This window comes from Episyrphus balteatus, chromosome 3 (genome assembly GCF_945859705.1).
Source record: "Episyrphus balteatus chromosome 3, idEpiBalt1.1, whole genome shotgun sequence".
NCBI classification, from domain to species: Eukaryota; Metazoa; Arthropoda; class Insecta; order Diptera; family Syrphidae; genus Episyrphus; species Episyrphus balteatus.
The window spans coordinates 92503199-92524435 of NC_079136.1; the positions used below are offsets into that span (position 1 = coordinate 92503199).

General features: G+C 37.5%; 1 protein-coding gene across 1 annotated transcript; it reads left to right on the plus strand.

The window, feature by feature from the left end:
• Window positions 1–852: 852 nt before the first annotated feature.
• On the plus strand, window positions 853–20304 carry LOC129915587 (uncharacterized). The gene is made up of 10 exons (XM_055995200.1): window positions 853–1098; window positions 4627–4934; window positions 8461–8766; window positions 8876–8992; window positions 9108–9250; window positions 9316–9462; window positions 9529–9639; window positions 17845–18002; window positions 18073–18234; window positions 19904–20304. Exons 1-10 carry the CDS (start codon window positions 942–944, stop codon window positions 20020–20022), a joined length of 1728 nt encoding a protein of 575 aa, XP_055851175.1. The 5' UTR covers window positions 853–941; the 3' UTR covers window positions 20023–20304.
• Window positions 20305–21237: the final 933 nt, after the last annotated feature.

Sequence of the window (21237 nt, forward strand, 5' to 3'; positions counted from 1 at the left end):
CCGCGCCATCTTCCACTTGATGATCGTTATCATATTTGCATACCACGACGCGAAGCGACGGACGACGAAAACGCGGCGACTGCAGGTACCTACACTATACTCGCAGCTTGCTTATTTCTATCTCTGGATCAAAAAAAAAAAACAAAAATTGAAGGAATCTATGCGATAGCTCTTTTTCCTAGTTGCCTCCTGATCGATGATCTCCAAAGCCAGTGGTGAGCTGTGATCCAACAAAATAATCATTGTAGTCGGTTAGTGTCTTGTAATGGAATATGTCCGTCCTCGTTTCGAATGGCAATAACAACAATGGCACACGGTTTGGCTTAGTGATAGTGATGCGCAATGGCAATCATTGTCCAAATTCAAACACAGTCGAAATCGTTTGTTATGAAACTCATCTTTGAGATTTTCCCGGCAATTTAAGAGATCAAAAAAAAAAAAAAAAAAAAATAAATTGAATTAAAATTGAAGAAGACACCGATTTTGCGATTTGCGGGGATGAAATCTAGTAACAAGACGACAGGGATGAAGAAGGAAGTTAATTATTTGTGTGTTCTCTCTATGCACAACTTCTATATTATTTTGATCAATTATCCAATTTGAATGGAAATCGGTTAAGTTAAGAGACAGATAGGAATAGGATGAAGATATAGATACAAAATTGTTATATCCCTAAGGGCAACATGACGAAGAAGACAACAACAACAACAACGAATTTGGTATGGTGCGAATCGGTACATCGGGTCATCAAATAGGTCCCGCTTTGTTAAAATAATAACAACTTGCTAACTCACGGAGTCCAGTCGCAGGTTTAAAAGTATTTATAGTTGTTTTTTTGTTTTGTTTTTTTTTTTTTTTTTTTAATTTTGTAAGCATAGACTTAATTGTTGTTGAATTTTTTAATTTAATTTTTTATTTTGAAACTTTTAACTTTTACAAAAATGACTTTAAAAACGAAAAATAAGCCAGTGCAGCCCACTGCACCTGGTCATCATGGATTCTTTGGAGTGCCATATTTTAAAACTCATCTCATGATGGATAAGCGCTGGGAGCCCAATAACTTGACGAATCAATACAAATGTATGGCAGATGTGTTGGGTAATTTAAAGTTAGAATTTATTTTAGAAAATAAAACCATATTACAAAGAATTTCAGTAGATTTCGAAAGTACGTTTGTGAGTCTGTCTGTCAGTCTTTCAGGATAACTATCGGTCGGTATAAGAAGCTACAGTCTAAACGGATAGGCCGACCCAATTCAGATTTGGTGTGTAGCAGTTTTTCGACCTTGTACAGAGGGTTTTTTTTTTTAATTAATTTTATATGTAACAATTTTGGAAATTTTTTAATTTTCGCTAAAATGATTGATCTTATGATTTTGATTAAAAAATTCAAGTATTTGTCTATCTTTAAATGAAAAAATTATTTTTTTCAAAAATCTTTACTAACGAAAACGATATCTCCCATAAAAGGTTTTTTTTTTTTTAAATTTATTTTTGACTATCTCCCAAATTATAACAAAATAATGCATTTATATTGCCTGAATATAAATTTATATGAACATTTTCAAAAACTATATAAAATATTGAAACTGTTTTTTAAAACCAAATTTTCGAAAACGATACAATGATTTTTTTTTTTAATTTTGGTTTTAAAGATGTGGATTAGCTAGAACTATGGCATTTAAATAAAAAATGTCAACAAATTGTTTGAAAAAAATATTGTTTTTAACGATTTTGAAATGTTTTTATTTTTTTAAGTGCATTTTAAATTTAAAAAAATCAGATCGCATGCTTTTTTTTGGAGCTCAAATTCATTTCAGATAATGCTTTCTTGCCTTTGTAGGGAGAATTTTACTAATTTTTTTTTTCTAATTTTAATATAAAAAGTTTAAAACTTTTAACTGTATAAGCAACTCAAACTCTATAAGATCAAGTTTATGTGACCCAGTCGTGCATTTAATTTATCTCACAATTTTAAATGAAATATTCATGTAGTTGTCGTTTTTTTTTTCGTAATTCTGAATTTCTCCCAAACTTGTTAGATTGTAACAACATTTTCAAAATAAAGAATTAATTGAAATAATTTTTATACAAATTAAAAATAAAATTTTGCAATTTTTATTTTTTTTTTTGAAAATTCAATTTTCGAAAATGGGAGATTGTTTTTTGTTTTGAATTTTTGTTTTAAGAGTTGAAAAATATTTAAATTAAATCTTGTGTTTATAGTGCATATGTCGGAGTAAAAGGTAGGCAAATATATAAACAAGACCTCAAGTAAACTTAGATTTGAATTTGAATTCAAGAAAGGTCACGAAGATAGGAATAATTGAATCATTTATTTTCAAAACATGATAAGTCCATGATTTCAAAAAAACGTTCTATTTTCTTTTGTTAAGTGTAGCAAAATGTATAAAAAATATATTTTGTAGAACTTTTACCTACACTGAGCCAAAAAACAACGTAAAATCAATCTAAACCACTTTGAATCAATGGAAAATCACTACATTTTTAGCCTAAAGTGGAAAATGATTGAATCAAAGTAGCGCACTTTAAATCAAAGTTGTTTACACATTAAATCAAAGTTGTTCACACATTAAATCAAAGTTGTTCATACATTAAAAAAATAAAAAAAGTAAAACTGGCATCCGCTGGGGATCGAACCTGCTATACCTGGGTTGACAAGCTTGTGCTTTACCACTGTGTCATCTCACTTATAAAAATTGATGTGACAAACTGTAAGTTAAGCATAGGACTTCTTTTTAGAAAATTAATGAATATATTTTTCACCATTGATTCAATGTAGAACGGATTAAAAATTACTATGCGTTTTTTCTCTGGGTGTAGCTACAGAATATCGTTTGGTATTTACTTTTTGGACCAATTGTTTAAAAGATAAAAAATAAAAACGATTTTGGACTTATCATACTTTGAAAATAAACGAATGTGAAATTAGTTTAAAAATTAATATACAATTTTTTTAAAGCCTCAGTCTATCAAACAATTGCATTTGGGAATAGAATATAATGTTTCGAGTAGTTATTTTACTTGAAAGACGCTTTCAACTTATGATTTTGAGTCAGTAGTCAGCTTCTCTATGTGTAGTCAATTACTCATAAAAAAGTTGCTGTTTATTTTCAAAAGATGATAAGTCCGGGACTTTTATCATGTTTTGACAATAAAATTTTTTTCGCTTAGCTGTAAAATCGAATATAGACTGAGTAGATGCTTCATATTTTGAAGGCAGGTGTGGTTATCCCCCAAGAACATATTCAGTTAAAAAAACGAATTTTGAAAAAAAGTGGACTTATCATGTTTTGAAAATAAACGATTCAATTGAAGAATATTTATTTAAACTTATATACAACAATATGGGCTATGAAGTTGGCACCCGCAAATGCAATTTTTTTTTTCAAACCTGCTCAAAGTTACCCCAGGATAGCATGAGTTTTTTCGCTATCCTACCCTTTGTTCTGAAATTATAAGGGAATTATTTTTTTTCACCTCAAAAATCACAAAACATATTTTTTTTATTCAGTGTAAAAATTGTTGGTTTTGCACTGTGGTTCGTTTCCCCAACGTTAGCGCAGGATAGCCCAACTTTTTTTGTTGGGAAAAAAATCGTTAGTTTAAAACCGTGGTTTGTTTGCCCAAGGTTATACGAGCTACGATTAGTTTAAAAATTATAGAAGCATTAGTTTTTATTCACCACAAAAAAATAGTACTCACACACCACAGTGAAGTGACCTTTTTTAATTTATAATTTAGAAAAAGTAAATCCACTGGTGTGGTCATTGCGCCCGCGCTAGTAAATTAAAAAAAGATCACTGTGGTGTATGCGCACTATTTTTTTTTTGTGGTAAAAAAAATACCATTGATACCATTTTTGTTGCTGTGCTTTAAATTTTGGGAAATTTAGCTTTTTTGAGAAAACTGTTGAAGTGCATTTGAAGGTCGAAACTTGGAGCAACAAATTCAATATTGGAGCAACTAATCAGCAACAAATTACTGCCTACTCAGTTTTTTGAAATCTTGGATTTTTAATGGGTGTGGGTGCTATCTTGACGTCAAGATAGCATCCATACCTTTCCATCAATTTTGAGGCTGAAGGAGTGGAGCAACTAATTAGCAACAAATTACTGCATATATAGATTTTGGAAATTTGGGGGTGTGGGTGCTTTCTTGACGGACCTAGGAAATTGCATACATTTTGGAACTCGAATTCATGTGGGTTTTTTTTTGCTTTGAAAAATAAATTTATTTTCATATCCGACATTTATGAAGTTTTTACATAAAAGGTTTAAAAATTCAAGTAAATTCGAGAACCAACCGTGAGCTGTGCGTTTATTTTGTTTTAAATTTTGACAGAATGATTTTAAATTATTTTTCTTTTGTGTGTTTCGTACAGGCTCGTCATCCATATTTGCTATTTTTTCTGACTCGATATATTAAAGAAATTTTATGTTTTGGGTTTTAGATGTATGTATGTATTGATTCATAAATAAATTGAAGATCAAATAATATGCCAAAAAGTGCGTCTAAATAGTGAATTTTATTTATTTAGGTATATTATTATTAGTTAAAATTGAAAGTAAACTGACTAAGATTTTCATATTTTGTTTTACAACAGAAAAACACTATCAATACAAAAAACATGAAAATGACGCTGTCAAAAAACGATATTTACGAGAAAACAGAAGCCTTAGACAACAATGCCGCGATGGAAGAGTTAAATTACAAATGGCCTTGCATACGACTAATTCGAAAAAGATTCGAAATTACTTAATGAACTACAAGGATATGCAACGTTTGTATCATTCGATGCCTATTCATATGGTTGAGGATAATATTAATCAGAAAACTTTTGTTCTGAGGAAGGAAAGGGATCGATTGAAAAATAGATTGAATCAACTTGTTGTAGGTTATGAGGAAAAATTGGTAAGTTAATTTTTTTTTATGTTGATAATGTTTTCTTCAGGTTTTTTTTTTTGTATAAACTTTTGGGATTTCGGATTTATAGATCTAAAATACCTCTTAAAATCGAAATGAGAGTAGATATGTTTTGCAACACAATCAAAATGTAACCCTTTCCGAAAAAAAAATTTTAAAATATTTGGATGTCTTTTTAAAGTGGTATTTAACTAAAAACCGGAAATTTCTTGGGATGTCTGTTTGCTGATTTATTTGAATATAAACATTTTTATTTCTTACATTCGGAGGCAGATATATACGCCCCAAAGCCTCGGAACAGGGAACAAGTTATGGTTTTTAAATATGAGTTCACATTGCATTAAGGTAAAAAAAATGATATTTTTTTTTTATTTTTCGAGAAAAAAAAACAAGAAAAATTGGAAAATTTATAAAAATTCATCTAAATTCGTCGAGTGAGACATCAAAAGAAAGTTCTCTTTTAGCTTTATTGATAACTGAAAACCGAAAGTTTCTTGGAAGTCCGGTTGCTGAGTTATTTGCAAACATTTTATTTCTTATATTCGGAGACAGGTATAGAAAAAACAAAGTCTTAAAACAAATTTTGGTTGATAGCCCAGGGTCGATAATTTTTGGAACCAAAAAAAATCACAGTAGGATGAAACCCATTGGAAATGGAGGTGAATATGATAAAAATAAAAGGAAAAATAAATTACGGGCGAACCGAGTGCGGGAAGTGGGTGGGTTGAGTTTTTCATGGTAAAAAATGGTATATCTCGATTTCCGGCAGAACTACAAGTCCTATGGAAAAAAATTGTGACGCAAAGTTGTAGGTAATAAAAAGATGTACAACTTACATTTAAACAATTTTTTCACATAACCTCAAAATGTATGTGAAAAATTAAAAAAACCGAGTTTTTGTTTTTTTTTTATTTTTATCTTTTTCAAAAAATTGTTTTTTTTTTTTCTACGAAATTTGGTAAAAACCTACCTCATTATGTCCCAAATACACAGTAATTTATTTGATTTAAAATATTAATTTTTTAACCTTATTTTGACTAAATACCAAAAAAACACCCTAATTTTCAATCGAAAATTCACGTGTCAAAATATCAGCTTTTTTCAAAAAATCGGTGGGTAATTTGTTTGTTAAAACCTCTACTTTCTGATGGTGCCAGTTTAAGCACTAGCACTACTAAAAAACAAATCATTTTAAAACAGTTTTTTAAAATCACGAAAAAAGCATACTTGTTAATGCAGTTTACCTTTATCACTGACTTTTTTGTTTAAACACATTTAAAGAGATGAAGATCCAGTAGGTACAGTTGGGCTTATTTGAACAATATTTTTCAAAATCTTTTTCAACTATGATTCACTCATTCTGAAATTCAATAAAATAGTTTGAATCGCTTCCACTCAATTCTGTTTGGTGAAAAATAAAAAAAACGTTTTTGTTTTTCACTAGGAGAATTTGTTTGACGTTTAATTATTTAATGTCGTTTTCAATTGGCTCTGCGGAAGCGTCCGGAATCATTCAGTACAGTACAGCTGAGCCGATTGATATCTCTTCTTTTCGGTCCATTTCTGTTTGTTTATTCATTACAGTCAGGGGCGTACACTCCCTTGGGGCAAGCGGGGCGGTGCCCCGGGGCCCCCGACCGACCCACTGGAGACAATGCAGAGAAGGAAACTGTTAGCATAAATTGAGTTACGAAGTAACCAGGGAGACAAATTATGTCATTCAGTGTTATGTATAATGCATTGATAGCCACACAATATATGTGTATATTGATTTTAAAAAAAGGTTACCCCAGGGGCCCCAAAAAAAATAAACTGCTTTTTTAAAAGAAAAATTATAATTTTATCTTAGGGCCTCAAAAACTATTACTTCAAAAATCTTTGCCACCACAAATAATGCATTAGGGGCCCCAAAAAAGCAAAAAAATATTATTTGAGGATCCTCAAAAGTGGTTCAAAACATTCAAATGGAAAATTAAATATAAATTCAGGGGCCCCAACATAAATACATCAGGGCCCAAAATAAAAACATTACGTTATTGGTGGCATTCCGAATATTACTTCAGAACAGAGGCCCCAATACCTATTAATTCTTAGCTCCTATTAATTCTTAGCTCCAAAAAAATTATTTTATATTTTAGGGGCCTCTAAGGACTTAATTTTGAGGCTCTAAAAATAATTTTTCAGGGGCCCCAAAATAAAAAAAAATTATGTATGTCTGATGATGGAAAATAAAATATGTATTTATTACTTCAGAACAGAGGCCCCAAGAACTATCGATTCTAAGCTAAACAAATTTTTAGTTTAGGGGCCTCTAAATATTTAATTTTGGGGGCCCCTAGTACACGTGTTTACTACTTTTATGAGAGACATTTTAAGTAAGTATAGCAAAGTGCATTACGAACATATTAAAACATTAAAATAAACCTAAAAATAAATAAGCCATACAAAAAAAAACGTATGGCGTAAGGGGCCCCAAATATCAAAGGGGGCCCAAAATTTAGTCTTACCCCGGGGCCTCGGCGACTCAACGTACGCCACTATTGTCTATCTATTCGATTCCATATCCGAAAAAAATAAATAAACACACTCCATCAACATATTACCAGCTATGATTAAGTGATTTAAATATAGGGGCGCGTTGCAAAAATTAAATTGGTTGGAGGAATATAAGGATTGCTTTTGTCTTTCAAAAGAAATTGGGGCACCTTTTTCTTCAAAGATGAACGAAGATCAACCCAAAATTGGGGGGAGCCTTCATTCTTCAAAATGTTTAGGACAAAAAATAAGAGCGCCTTTGAAAAAGTAAAATAGAAAAAAATTGGGGCGCCTTTGTGAAAGTAAATATAATATTAAAACATCGATTGGAAAGATTTCGTTATTTATATAGACTTTTGTAAAAGCCTTGCGCCCCTGGACGACGGCCCAGGCTGCCCCCCCCTAAAACCGGCCCTGTATACCATAGTATATGTTCTGGGAAAATGCAAACAATAAAAAAAGCTTAAACTCGAAAATTAATAATGATATACCTACATTATTTACAATTTTGGCCTATTTATTAAAATTTTTACTTTAATTACTTAAAAACCATAACATTTATCAATGTAACATAAAACCTAAAGGTTTTTAAGTAAAAATTTTATAAATAGCCCAAAATTGTAAATACTGATATAAAAAGTAGGTTTTTTCCTACTATGATTTTTTCTTACTTTTTAATGCTTTTGAAAGCTTCGGCACTGGTCTATAAGACAATTTAAAGTTATTTCTTTTAAAATTAAATTAAATTTTTTGTTTTATTAATTTAAAACTTAAACATTCTAAGCAACTTCTTCCACAAGAAGGAAGTTCGTGCGACCCATCCGTGCATTTTATTTCATTTTCAGTATCAACTTATCTTTCATTTGAAATCAATTTTAACCTTAAACTGTGAGCTTACTAGGTTCCGCGCTAAACTCTCCGATTCTATTAGTCCTACAACTCATACTTTCTCAAAAACATATTTATGTTAACCTTTCAGGTTGAAAAAGCCAACCTAGAGAACCGTATTAAATATCAAAATGAATTTGTTCTCGATGAAGAAATCCAATCCAAGCAAATTCGCAACAAAATCGAATGTTCTAATGTTCGTTTAAATGCCATTAAAACTCTTAATGACGCCTACAAAAGGACCATCAAACTTTTGATAACCGACGAAATATATTACGAACCAATCTTGAGGTCACTCCAGAAAGATATCGATAATCAGGCACAATTTACAAATTACATAATCGAGCTTGGATTGCCGGCCATTACGAAATTGCAAGAGATCACTGAGCAGCATCGGGTGAGAACTACACTTATCCACTTTTGAAACAGCTTTGCATTTTAATTGTTAGCTTATGAAATAATAAAATGATGTGGACTTGATGTTTTTTTTTGTAATATACCTCTAGAAACTAGAGGACAAAGCACGTCGGAATATTTCATCGAAATTGCAATGGGTACAGAATTACAAGAAACGAGCTCAACAACGTCAGGCTGATTTGCGAAAGTTACAGGCCAAAGGAGAGGTATGGAATATCCATATACTGCAAGAGTCTAAGTGCTCTATAATTATCTTTTCAAGAAATTTAACAACCTTTCCCATTTTCTATTTTAATTTTTTTTTTTTTTTTTTTGATGAAGGGAACCATAAATTACTTCAAACGATACGTTAGAGAGACTCCAAGTATGATGGAACTTAAATGGGAACTAGAGTCGATTGAGACAACAATTAAACGGGTGAAATTTGCCACATTGTGTTCCAAGGCCACAGAAGTATATCCAAGGTGAGAGATTATGGTAAATAGGTTGTTGATGGTTGAAGTGACAAGAGTTTTGTTTTTTTTTCTAGAATTAAGAAACAAATTGAAGATAATCAAAGATTGCATAAGGTCCTGGATGGGGATATGGTTGTGCATCAATCAACGGAGAAAAAACTTGAACGAGCTGATGTAATGAGAGGAATTTTGGAACACAATTTAACTAAAGAAGAGTTGGCGTAAGGTTTATTATATTTTGTTACTTTGTATTTAATTTCTTTAATTTTTTTTTTTGTTGATCCTAGACGAATTGATAAAATTAAGTATTTAAAGGATCAAATTAAACAGGAAAAGATTATTGAAGAAGAAGCCATTGCATATCTTAAAGAACGAGGACAAATTTTTCTATTAATAAGGTATGTATATTTATTATCTAACCCACTGAAAAAAAGCTAGCATTGTATTTGTAATTGTATTGAATTGTAATTGTATGTACCTTCTCTCGAAGTTATAACAATGAAAATTATTGAAAAGAGGCAGTGCGCTGGCCAAGGGTTAGCATAGAATCAGAGATGGCAGAGTAGATTACGTCAGGTAATCTACTCGGTTAACTACGCGTAGTTAATCGAATAAACTACTCGCTTGATTTGTTTCATGTACTACCTACATTTGCTACGTGCAATAACTACATAAAAAACGTTATATTTCAAAAATATTAAAAAATAAATAGCTGTGTTTTCGTGAGAATTTGGTTTAGTAAAGTAAAACCTTTTCAAAGAAACCACCCCAAATCCATCTGGTTTCAAATATTCTATTCAAATTCACACTATCACAGCTATGTATTTCGATTTGAATAAGACTTTGACAATTTGGTTTTAAAATTGGCATTTCAAACTACATTTTGACGTCTAGCGCTACGTCTGCTACATTTAACTACGTTAACTACATTAAACTACTTAACTACCTCATTTATGTAGTAGACGTAACAAATGTAGGAAATAAAAAAAAAATCCCATTTTTGCCATCTCTGCATAGAATTAAATGTCCTCTTCTCTTCCTCATTGGTGTTTAAGTGCTCATCGAGTATACTCTTATAAGATACCAGGGACCTTGTTGTATAATAAGGTTATACTGGCGATACAAAATTTCAAGTTGTTATAAAGTAAAAAGGATTCCATAAATAATCAATTTTTTGTTAAAATTCCAATTTTATACTAAGAAATGATTGGGAACGAAATTACTTTGGAGCAAAATATGGATTTACTAAGGTTTCAAGGGTCAGGATATCTTGGGCTAGATTCTGTTGGAGACATCTTTTACCGGACTACGGATTTCTTCCAATAAGTAGGATTTTTTTTTCTTAGCAAAGTCTCTTGTTGCAACGGTATCATTTCAAAATGTATTCCAGTGCGGATTAAAAAGATTTTTCTTTGGAAAATTGTCAGTTTCTTCGAGTATTTTAGGAACACAATTTTACTTTCAAAAAAGTCCTAGAAATAACCATTAAATCTAAAATTTTGTAACTTGAAATGTAAATAACCCTGCTGTGGGTCATGACCCACGTGGGGCATGACCCTCATGGGGGATGACCCACGTGGGGCATGACCCACATGGGGCGTGACCCACCTGGGGGATGACCCACGTGGGGCATGACCCACATGGGGCATGAACCTTATGGGGCATGACCCACATGGGGCATGACCCACATCGGGCATGACTTACATGGGGCATGACCCTTATGGGGACCCTTATGGAGCATGACCCTTATGTGGGTCATGCCATGTGGGGCATGGGACCCTTATGACCCATGGGGCATGACCCACATGGGGCATGACCCACACGGGGCATGACCCACACGGGGCATGACCCACTTGGGCATGACCCACATGGGGCATGACCCACATGGGGCATGACCCACATGGGGCATGACCCACGTGGGGCATGACCCACATGGGGCATAACCCACGTGGGGCATGACCCACATGGGGCATGACCCACATCGGGCATGACTTACATGGGGCATGACCCACGTGGGGCATGACCCACATGGGGCATGACCCACGTGGGGCATGACCCACATGGGGCATGACCCACATGGGGCATGACCCACATGGGGCATGACCCACATGGGGAATGACCCACGTGGGGCATGACCCACGTGAAGCATGACCCACATGGGGCATGACCCACATGGGGCATGACCCACATGGGGCATGACCCACGTGGGGCATGACCCACATGGGGCATGACCCACATGGGGCATGACCCACGTGGGGCATGACCCACGTGGGGCATGACCCACATGGGGCATAACTACGGTGACCATCCGTCCCGGTTTACCAGGGACTGTCCCGTATTTCTACAGCTTGTCCCGGGTTTTTATTTAAGAAACCCGGGACGTATAAGTGTCCCGTATTTTGTAATTTGTCCCGTGACTGTCCCGTATTTGGACAATCTCTGATTTTTTTATTCAATATTTTAAATACTTTTTACGGAAAACAAGAAAAGAGTGGCTGGAAATTTAAATTTTTCTAATTTTTCGGATAAAGCATCAAGCCTAGTACGCTGCTAAAGCAAAACGAACATTTTTCTAAGTCTCCAAAGGGAACAAACTTTAGCTGCAAGAAAAATTTCCTGGACAAATAAATGGGAGTGACAAACAATTGAAAAATCTCCATATATTCTGGCATACCTAGATAAGAATTTCGCTGCGTACTGTGCAACGAAAAGCAAAATTTTGTGCTGGATTTGTATGAGAATTTTCGTTTCGCATCTAGAGTAGGCTTTAGTTTTTTTTAAATGTTCGTCAATTATTTAGTTCCAGCTTCTGTTTGTCAGGTTGGTACACCAAGAAAAATGTTTTCGAATAAAGAACAACACATGGAAGAGTAAAGAACCCAGATAAGTTTCAAACATTTAAAGGACATGTTAAAAGTTGTGTTAAGGTTTATACAATTTCAAAACCATTTAAATAAAAATGTTAAAAACTGCTCTCCCGATTTTGATTAAAAATATATTTTTTTAGAAGTTATTAACAGACTTTATTAAAAAACCAGTTTCTTGCTTTCTGATTTCGTAAACGACTTAAATGATTTCAACAAAAACGCTCCCATAAAATCGTTTAGGAAATCTTAATATCAAAAAAAAGGAAAAATTATGAAAACTCATTTAAAAAATTTTAAATGGGTCATGCCCACCGTGGGTCATGCCCCATGTGGGTCATGCCCCATGTGGGTCATGCCCCATGTGGGTCATGCGGTCATGCCCCACGTGGGTCATGCCCACCGTGGGTCATGCCCCATGTGGGTCAAGCCCACCGTGGGTCATGCCCCATGCGGGTCAAGCCCCATGTGGGTCATGCCCCACGGTCATGTGCCCCACGTGGGTCATGCCCCATGTGGGTCATGCCCCATGTGGGTCATGCCCCATGTGGGTCATGCCCCATGTGGGTCATGCCCCACGTGGGTCATGCCCCATGTGGGTCATGCCCCATGTGGGTCATGCCCCACGTGGGTCATGCCCCATGTGGGTCATGCCCCATGTGGGTCATGCCCCAAGTGGGTCATGCCCCATGTGGGTCATGCCCCATGTGGGTCATGCCCCACGGTCATGTGCCCCACGTGGGTCATGCCCCATGTGGGTCATGCCCCACGTGGGTCATGCCCCATGTGGGTCATGCCCACCGTGGGTCATGCCCCATGTTTGTCATGCCCCATGTGGGTCATGCCCCACGTGGGTCATGCCCCATGTGGGTCATGCCCCATGTGGGTCATGCCCCATGTGGGTCATGCCCCAAGTGGGTCATGCCCCATGTGGGTCATGCCCACCGTGGGTCATGGCCCATGTGGGTCATGCCCCATGTGGGTCATGCCCCATACGGGTCATGCCCCATGTGGGTCAAGAGCCAAGTGGGTCATGCCCCATGTGGGTCATGCCCCATGTGGGTCATGCCCCATGTGGGTCATGCCCCATGTGGGTCATGCCCCACGTGGGTCATGCCCCACGTGGGTCATGCCCCATGTTTGTCATGCCCCATGTGGGTCATGCCTCATGTGGGTCATGCCCCACGTGGGTCATGCCCCATGTGGGTCATGCCCCATGTGGGTCATGCCCCACGTGGGTCATGCCCCATGTGGGTCATGCCCCACGTGGGTCATGCCCCATGTGGGTCATGCCTCATGTGGGTTATGCCCCATGTGGGTCATGCCCCACGTGGGTCATGCGTCATGTGGGTCATGCCCCATGTGGGTCATGCCCCATGTGGGTCATGCCCCATGTGGGTCATGCCCCAAGTGGGTCATGCCCCACGTGGGTCATGCCCCACGTGGGTCATGCCCACCGTGGGTCATGCCCCATGCGGGTCAAGCCCCATGTGGGTCATGCCCCATGTGGGTTATGCCCCATGTGGGTCATGCCCCACGTGGGTCATGCCCCATGTGGGTCATGCCCCATGTGGGTCATGCCCCATGTGGGTCATGCCCCACGTGGGTCATGCCCCATGTGGGTCATGCCCCATGTGGGTCATGCCCCATGTGGGTCATGCCCCATGTGGGTCATGCCCCATGTGGGTCATGCCCCACGTGGGTCATGCCCCACGTGGGTCATGCCCACCGTGGGTCATGCCCCATGCGGGTCAAGACGCATGTGGGTCATGCCCCATGTGGGTCATGCCCCATGTGGGTCATGCCCCACGTGGGTCATGCCCCATGTGGGTCATGCCCCACGTGGGTCATGCCCCATGTGGGTCATGCCCCATGTCATGCCCACCTTGGTCATGCCCACCTTGGTCATGCCCCATGTGGGTCACGCCCCAAGTGGGTCATGCCCCATGTTAGTCATGCCCCATGTGGGTCAAGCCCCAAGTGGGTCATGCCCCATGTGGGTCATGCTCCATGTGGGTCTTGCCCCATGTGGGTCATGCCCCATGTGGGTCATGCCCCACGTATGTCATGCCCCACGTGGGTCATGCCCTATGTTGGTCATGCTCCATGTGGGTCATGCCCCATGTGGGTCATGCCCCATGTGGGTCATGCCCCACGTGGGTCATGCCCCATGTGGGTCATGCCCCACGTGGGTCATGCCCCACGTGGGTCATGCCCCACGTGGGTCATGCCCCATGTGGGTCATGCCCCATGTGGGTCATGCTTCACGTGGGTCATGCCCCACGTGGGTCATGCCCCATGTGGGTCATGCCCCATGTGGGTCATGCCCCATGTGGGTCATGCCCCATGTGGGTCATGCCCCATGTGGGTCATGCCCCATGTGGGTTATGCCTACGGTGACCATATTTCTGGAAGCGAAACCCGGGACAGATAAAAAATTCGTTGGATCGTTTTGAAAATATTGATTTTTCAAAAAAAAAAAATTAAATTTTTTTAAATGAGTTTTCATAATTTGTCCTTATTTTGATATCAAGATTTCCTAAACCATGTTATAGGAGCGTTTTTGTTGAAATCATTTGAGTTGTTTACGAAATCGGAAATCAAGAAAATGGTTTTATAATAATGTCTGTTGAAAACTTCTAAGAAAATATTTTTTTAATCAAAATCGGGAGAGCTGTTTTTTAACATTTTAATTTTATTTTAAATGATTTGGAAATTGTATGATTTTTAACACAGCTTTTAATATGTCCTTAAAAGTTTTGAAACTAATCTGGGTTCTTTACTCTTCCATATAAGTTGTTCTTTATTCGAAAACATTTTACCTGGTGTAGCAACCTGACAAACAGAAGCTGGAACTTAATAATTGACGAAAATTAAAAAAAAAAACTAAAGCCTACTCTAGATGCGAAACGAAAATTCTCATACAAATCCAGCACAAAATTTTGCTTTTCGTTGCACAGTACGCAGCGAAATTCTTATCTAGGTATGCCAGAATATATGGAGATTTTTCAATTGTTTGTCACTCCCATTTATTTGTCCAGGAAATTTTTCTTGCAGCTAAAGTTTGTTCCCTTTGGAGACTTAGAAAAATGTTCGTTTTGCTTTAGCAGCGTACTAGGCTTGATGCTTTATCCGAAAAATTAGAAAAATTTAAATTTCCAGCCACTCTTTTCTTGTTTTCCGTAAAAAGTATTTAAAATATTGAATAAAAAAATCAGAGATTGTCCAAATACGGGACAGTCACGGGACAAATTACAAAATACGGGACACTTATACGTCCCGGGTTTCTTAAATAAAAACCCGGGACAAGCTGTAGAAATACGGGACAGTCCCTGGTAAACCGGGACGGATGGTCACCGTAGGCATGACCCACATATGGCATGACCCACATGGGGCATGACCCACTTGGGGCTTGACCCACATGGGGCATGACCCACGGTGGGCATGACCCACGTGGGGCATGACCCACATGGGGCATGACCCACGTGGGGCATGACCCACATGGGGCATGACCCACATGGGGCATGACCCACATGGGGCATGACCCACATGGGGCATGACCCACATGGGGCATGACCCACGTGGGGCATGACCCACGTGGGGCATGACCCACATGGGGCATGACCCACATGGGGCATGACCCACATGGGGCATGACCCACATGGGGCATGACCCACATGGGGCATGACCCACATGGGGCATGACCCACGTGGGGCATGACCCACATGGGGCATGACCCACGTGGGGCATGACCCACATGGGGCATGACCCACGTGGGGCATTACCCACGTGGGGCATGACCCACATGGGGCATGACCCACGTGGGGCATGACCCACGTGGGGCATGACCCACATGGGGCATGACCCACATGGGGCATGACCCACGTGGGGCATGACCCACGTGGGGCATGACCCACATGGGGCATGACCCACATGGGGCATGACCCACATGGGGCATGACCCACGTGGGGCATGACCCACATGGGGCATGACCCACGTGGGGCATGACCCACATGGGGCATGACCCACGTGGGGCATGACCCGCATTGGGCATGACCCACGTGGGGCATGACCAACATGGGGCATGACCCACATGGGGCATGACCCACATGGGGCATGACCCACTTGGGGCTTGACCCACATGGGGCATGACCCACATGGGGCATGACCCACGTGGGGCATGACCCGCATTGGGCATGACCCACGTGGGGCATGACCCACATGGGGCATGACCCACATGGGGCATGACCCACATGGGGCATGACCCACATGGGGCATGACCCACATGGGGCATGACCCACATGGGGCATGACCCACATGGGGCATGACCCACATGGGGCATGACCCACATGGGGCATGACCCACATGGGGCATGACCCACATGGGGCATGACCCACATGGGGCATGACCCACATGGGGCATGACCCACATGGGGCATGACCCACGTGGGGCATGACCCACATGGGGCATGACCCACGTGGGGCATGACCCACATGGGGCATGACCCACATGGGGCATGACCCACATGGGGCATGACCCACGTGGGGCATGACCCACATGGGGCATGACCCACTTGGGGCTTTTGTGCTGCTGACCGCACAGCCGGCTGCGTGGTAATAGTATCGTTTAGTTTTCGCACCAACATAATTCAACTCACAGAACTAGAAGATTTCTTTCTTGTCAAATAAATCATTGCCATCTTAACACTTCCTCAATGACATATTGAGCTCATCTAAGTTCTTCGTTTTCTGCGCAATTCTCACTAGTATTTCTACAACCAAGTGTATACATCACACATATTCCTGCAAAACCCGAAATTTTAACACACTTAAATTTTTGAAGTGTGTTTCAGAATGCTCCTTGTAGTTATTCCTGGAAGTGCACTTCCACCACAAAGGTTAACAATAAACATTTGTTCCATATTAAGGATGTAGATGGTACCTATGTAGAAAGGAATGCTGCAATTCGCGCGCGTTAAGTTAGTTTTTACACATACATTTGATTGCGGTTTAACAGCTTGTCTGTCAAAGTTGGTTAAGCACCGAAATACTCAAACTCATAAACAATCACTCTTTTATACATTAACAAGAAAGAGGATCTATGCAATGCTAAAAAAAAAAAAAAAAAAATGTTACTAAATATCCTTTGAATCTCAAAATAAGACTGCGGTAGAGAGGGAAGTAAATGTTTTCTAGGAATATGCTATTACTTATGCCAAGCGTTAAAATACAAATAATTTTCATAATTTTTTTCCTTTGTTTACTTACATATATGTTAGAACCCTAAATTTTTTTTTTTTAGAAAATTGTTCTAATATTTTTCCAAAAAAAAGTTGGAATGGTATTTTTAAGAATGAAATAATCAACACATTAAGACAAAATTTCAAAAAGGCCTTGTCACCCTGTCACTTGTTGCCCCGTGTGTCACCATTTAGCCTTGTCACCTTTTCGTTTTGTCACCTTGCTGATTATGTCTTTTTGCCCTTATTGCCTTTTTGCCCTTATTGCCTTTTTGCCCTGCCATTTCGCCCTTTCGATATCTTACCTAATCGCCTTATTACCAAGCCTCCTATTGCCTTGACAATATAAGTCTGCACATATACATAATAACCCAATTTCAATACGCAATGCTATTCAACAACTTTCCTTTTGCAGTTATGATTTTTTTAAAAAACTTTTTAAAATTTAATTATGTTAAGGAAAATGAGGATGATGAAATAATTTTTTACTCCGTTTCCAGGTATGTTTTGTGGAATTACAATGAAATCTTAAGAAATGTGCTCCGTTCACATAAGACTTTGAAAATACAGTTTCCAACAATAGACTTGAAACTACCATTATTGAAGTTTGAAAATCGTACTATGGAAGCTTATCCACCAGATGGTTATGAAGAAAAAAGTAAAAAAAACTAGAATATATTGTTATAAATTTTTAATTCATATTAAATTTTTTTTACTAATATTTTTAGTTGACTCTCTTTTACAAAATTTCAAAAAAAGAGTTATTGCAATTATGGCAGTTTATAAAGAACAAATAAGTAAGGAAGTCGGATTGGGTTTGGAAAAAGAATATCATGAATTATTTTTGAATAGTCTTGATGTTGAAGATGATTGGTCCGAAAAAGATTTAGGTAAGCATAATTTTTTTTTTATTGAGGGACATGCCACCCTGTGTATTGGACGAACTCAACTCAGGCCCTACGGTAATGAATAGGATCCAAAGCTTAAAAAGCAGTTTGTCACGTAGACGCTGGTGTTTTGGGCAATGGATATAATTTAGCACCATTAAATGTCAATGCCATCATGCTCTAAATACAACGAGTGTGTTAAAGAGCGATTTTAAAAGAGCAGTGATAGCGGTGAGCAGCATATAAAAAGAGCAGCTTTTATCAACTGCTATTAGATCACTCTTTAAATAGTAGTTAACCCAGCAAATTACTCTTTAAATTTCTTCCTGATTTAAAATATGTTTTAAAATATGAAATTAAAAATAAATAAAAAGAGAATATCCATTTTCAATTTTTTCCTGCACTGAAGCAATTAAACTTCTCTGTTTCGTCATTATCATGGTTAACTTTTTTCTACATATTGGCTCTTTTCACTGTTGATCAAATATTACATGCAAAGAACAGAATGCTCATAAAAAAAACTGTAAAATTTTAAAGAGTCGAGAAGATATTTTGAAAAGAGCAGTGAAGTAACAAGGAAAAGAGAGCAGTTTTGTTTACTAAAGCAGTGAAATTTTTAAGAGCATAGAACTTTTTAACTCTTCTTTCTGTTGACTTTATCGCTTCACGCACGTTCATCATTTTATAAGTAAAAAAGAACACAACAGTGAGCAATAACAACTGTTCTTTGCTCTGTAAAAGAGCAGAGTTATTTTGAAAAGAGATTGAGGTTAATCAATCTTCCGTTATTATCGTGCCATAGACAATATTTACAGTTATGTTTTATTTTAAAATTAATAAATGGGTCAATAACATCTCCATCAGCTCTGGATCGTCTTAATTTCAGCTACAGTCAAGCTAATTTACGCAGACAAATTATTTTAAGTCCAATATTTAGCAGAACAAATTATGGTGTAAATAGTCCCTTAAATCAACTGATTTCAGTCTTCAACAGATACTATTTTATAATTTCTTCATTTAATGTTAATTTTAAGAGTAAGAGTTTCAAACAAAGTTTTTTTAATGCACAATTTTAATGTACATACCTATTTATAATATTGTATTTAATATTTTTTTTTTCTTTTTTTAGTTTATAAATTTAGTATTAAGATGTAACGTTAGTATTTAACGAATTAAATAAATAAAATAAGCAGTGAAGTAACAAGGAAAAGAGAGCAGTTTTGTTTACTAAAGCAGTGAAATTTTTAAGAGCATAGAACTTTTTAACTCTTCTTTCTGTTGACTTTATCGCTTCACGCACGTTCATCATTTTATAAGTAAAAAAGAACACAACACTGAGCAATCACAACTGTTCTTTGCTCTGTAAAAGAGCAGAGTTATTGAAAGCAGCTATCGCAATAGCAGTCTCAGCTCTACTAAAAACAAGCAAAGATAAGATAGGTTAAGACCAAAAGTCTATCATGACTAAAACGATCAGTGATCTCTGTTTTTATGTTCCTTGGTCAGAACCTTACTTAGCTATTCCACAAGCAATAAGGGTCACAAAAGTTAGGTTATCAAAATGGTGCAAATCAGTCTTAATTGTGCTTGGTAATTTAGCACTCATTAAATTTTTATATCTCACCATGAAAAATATTTTAAATTTTCTTTTAAATTTGAACATTCTTTTCAGATGATCCAGATGTCGACGAGACCCAGGAACGTAAGCTAAGTCAAAATGTACCAACTCGTAAGCAACTAAAACAAATCAGTGCCAAAATGGTGGAAGAGCTTTCAAAGAAAGATGATTAGCAGAATATCAGTACGAAAATATTGTCTTCTTAAAAAAAACTCATCCAAATAGTTCTGTTTCAATGCGTTTCTCGTAAAAATCTTACAAATCCCAAATATTGTGAACATAAAAATTTAAATTCTTGATTATATCTTTTCCGTTGCAGTTTCGGTACTTTTGTTTGATCTCTCAAGAAATTTCAATCCACCGATGTTTTTTTTTTGTATTTCATTGTCCAATTAATTGAAAACAAACCGATTGAATAAAACCGTCTTTATTGGTATAACCAAATAAATTGTTAACTTCTTTATAGTTTTTGCTGTATTATTCAACGATTGTATTGGATCATGGATTTTGAATTGGATGGTCAGGGCGCAACAAAAGCGCTCGAAAACAATAATAATCAATCAGAGTATAGGAAAACAAAAGCTTCAGACAAAAGCGGAGGAGTTGGAATATGGTTAAAGGGCTGGACATGAGCGCACAGACATTCTCTCTCTCCCTGTGTTGGATTAGGTAGTGGAACTCACAGATTATATACCTATAGATGCAGAGTTTTGCCAAAGATTAATTTTGAGAAGAAAAGGGGTCTTGCGATGGGTCAACTCTGCTGGAAACTGCATTTAAATTGTTCATTGCCTCCGAATGGTGTGTAGTAGTTTATTGTGGTGGCCCTAATTGCCATGGTAGCAAAGCACAACCACCAGAATATACTGCAAGAAGAGGAAGCCAATAAATGCGCATGTAACTCGTTGTGGTATAGTAGCTTCAATAGAGATCACGATTTATTAATTTTTGTTGGTTATATTTCATCGTGTTATCATAAAAGAAAACTATAAATGCAATTGAATTGTGATGTGATTTATTATGAAGTTTTGGATTTATAAGACGAACTATTTTTGATGTATCCATCAGAATGGAATATTCTACTGTTGGTAGCCGCCTGGAAGCAAACAAGTTGACCGATTAAATCAGCATGAGTAGGTCAGGCAATTTGGGTTTTCCTGGTCAAAGATCTTAGACAGTGGATACTGTGGCGTATACGTAATTATTTTGGAATGGAATATTTCGCAAGAATATTAATTTAATGGCCACTTTCAAAGTAAGTGCGGCTATTCGTAGGCCAATATAAATTTAAAAACAATTGAATTGAATGAACTTGGTCAATATCTTTATAGTCGACTTAATGGAGGATTTTCGCTAAAAGTCTTCAGAAACAGTCCTGATTTTTATCA

Excerpts from the sequence above, each read along its gene's own strand:
- LOC129915587 (XM_055995200.1), top strand. The coding sequence starts at position 942 with ATGACTTTAAAAACGAAAAATAAGCCAGTGCAGCCCACTGCACCTGGT. Across the intron at positions 1,099-4,626 it reads ATGTATGGCAGATGTGTTGG|AAAAACACTATCAATACAAA; the intron begins GTAATTTAAAGT and ends GTTTTACAACAG. Across the intron at positions 18,003-18,072 it reads AGATGGTTATGAAGAAAAAA|TTGACTCTCTTTTACAAAAT; the intron begins GTAAAAAAAACT and ends TAATATTTTTAG.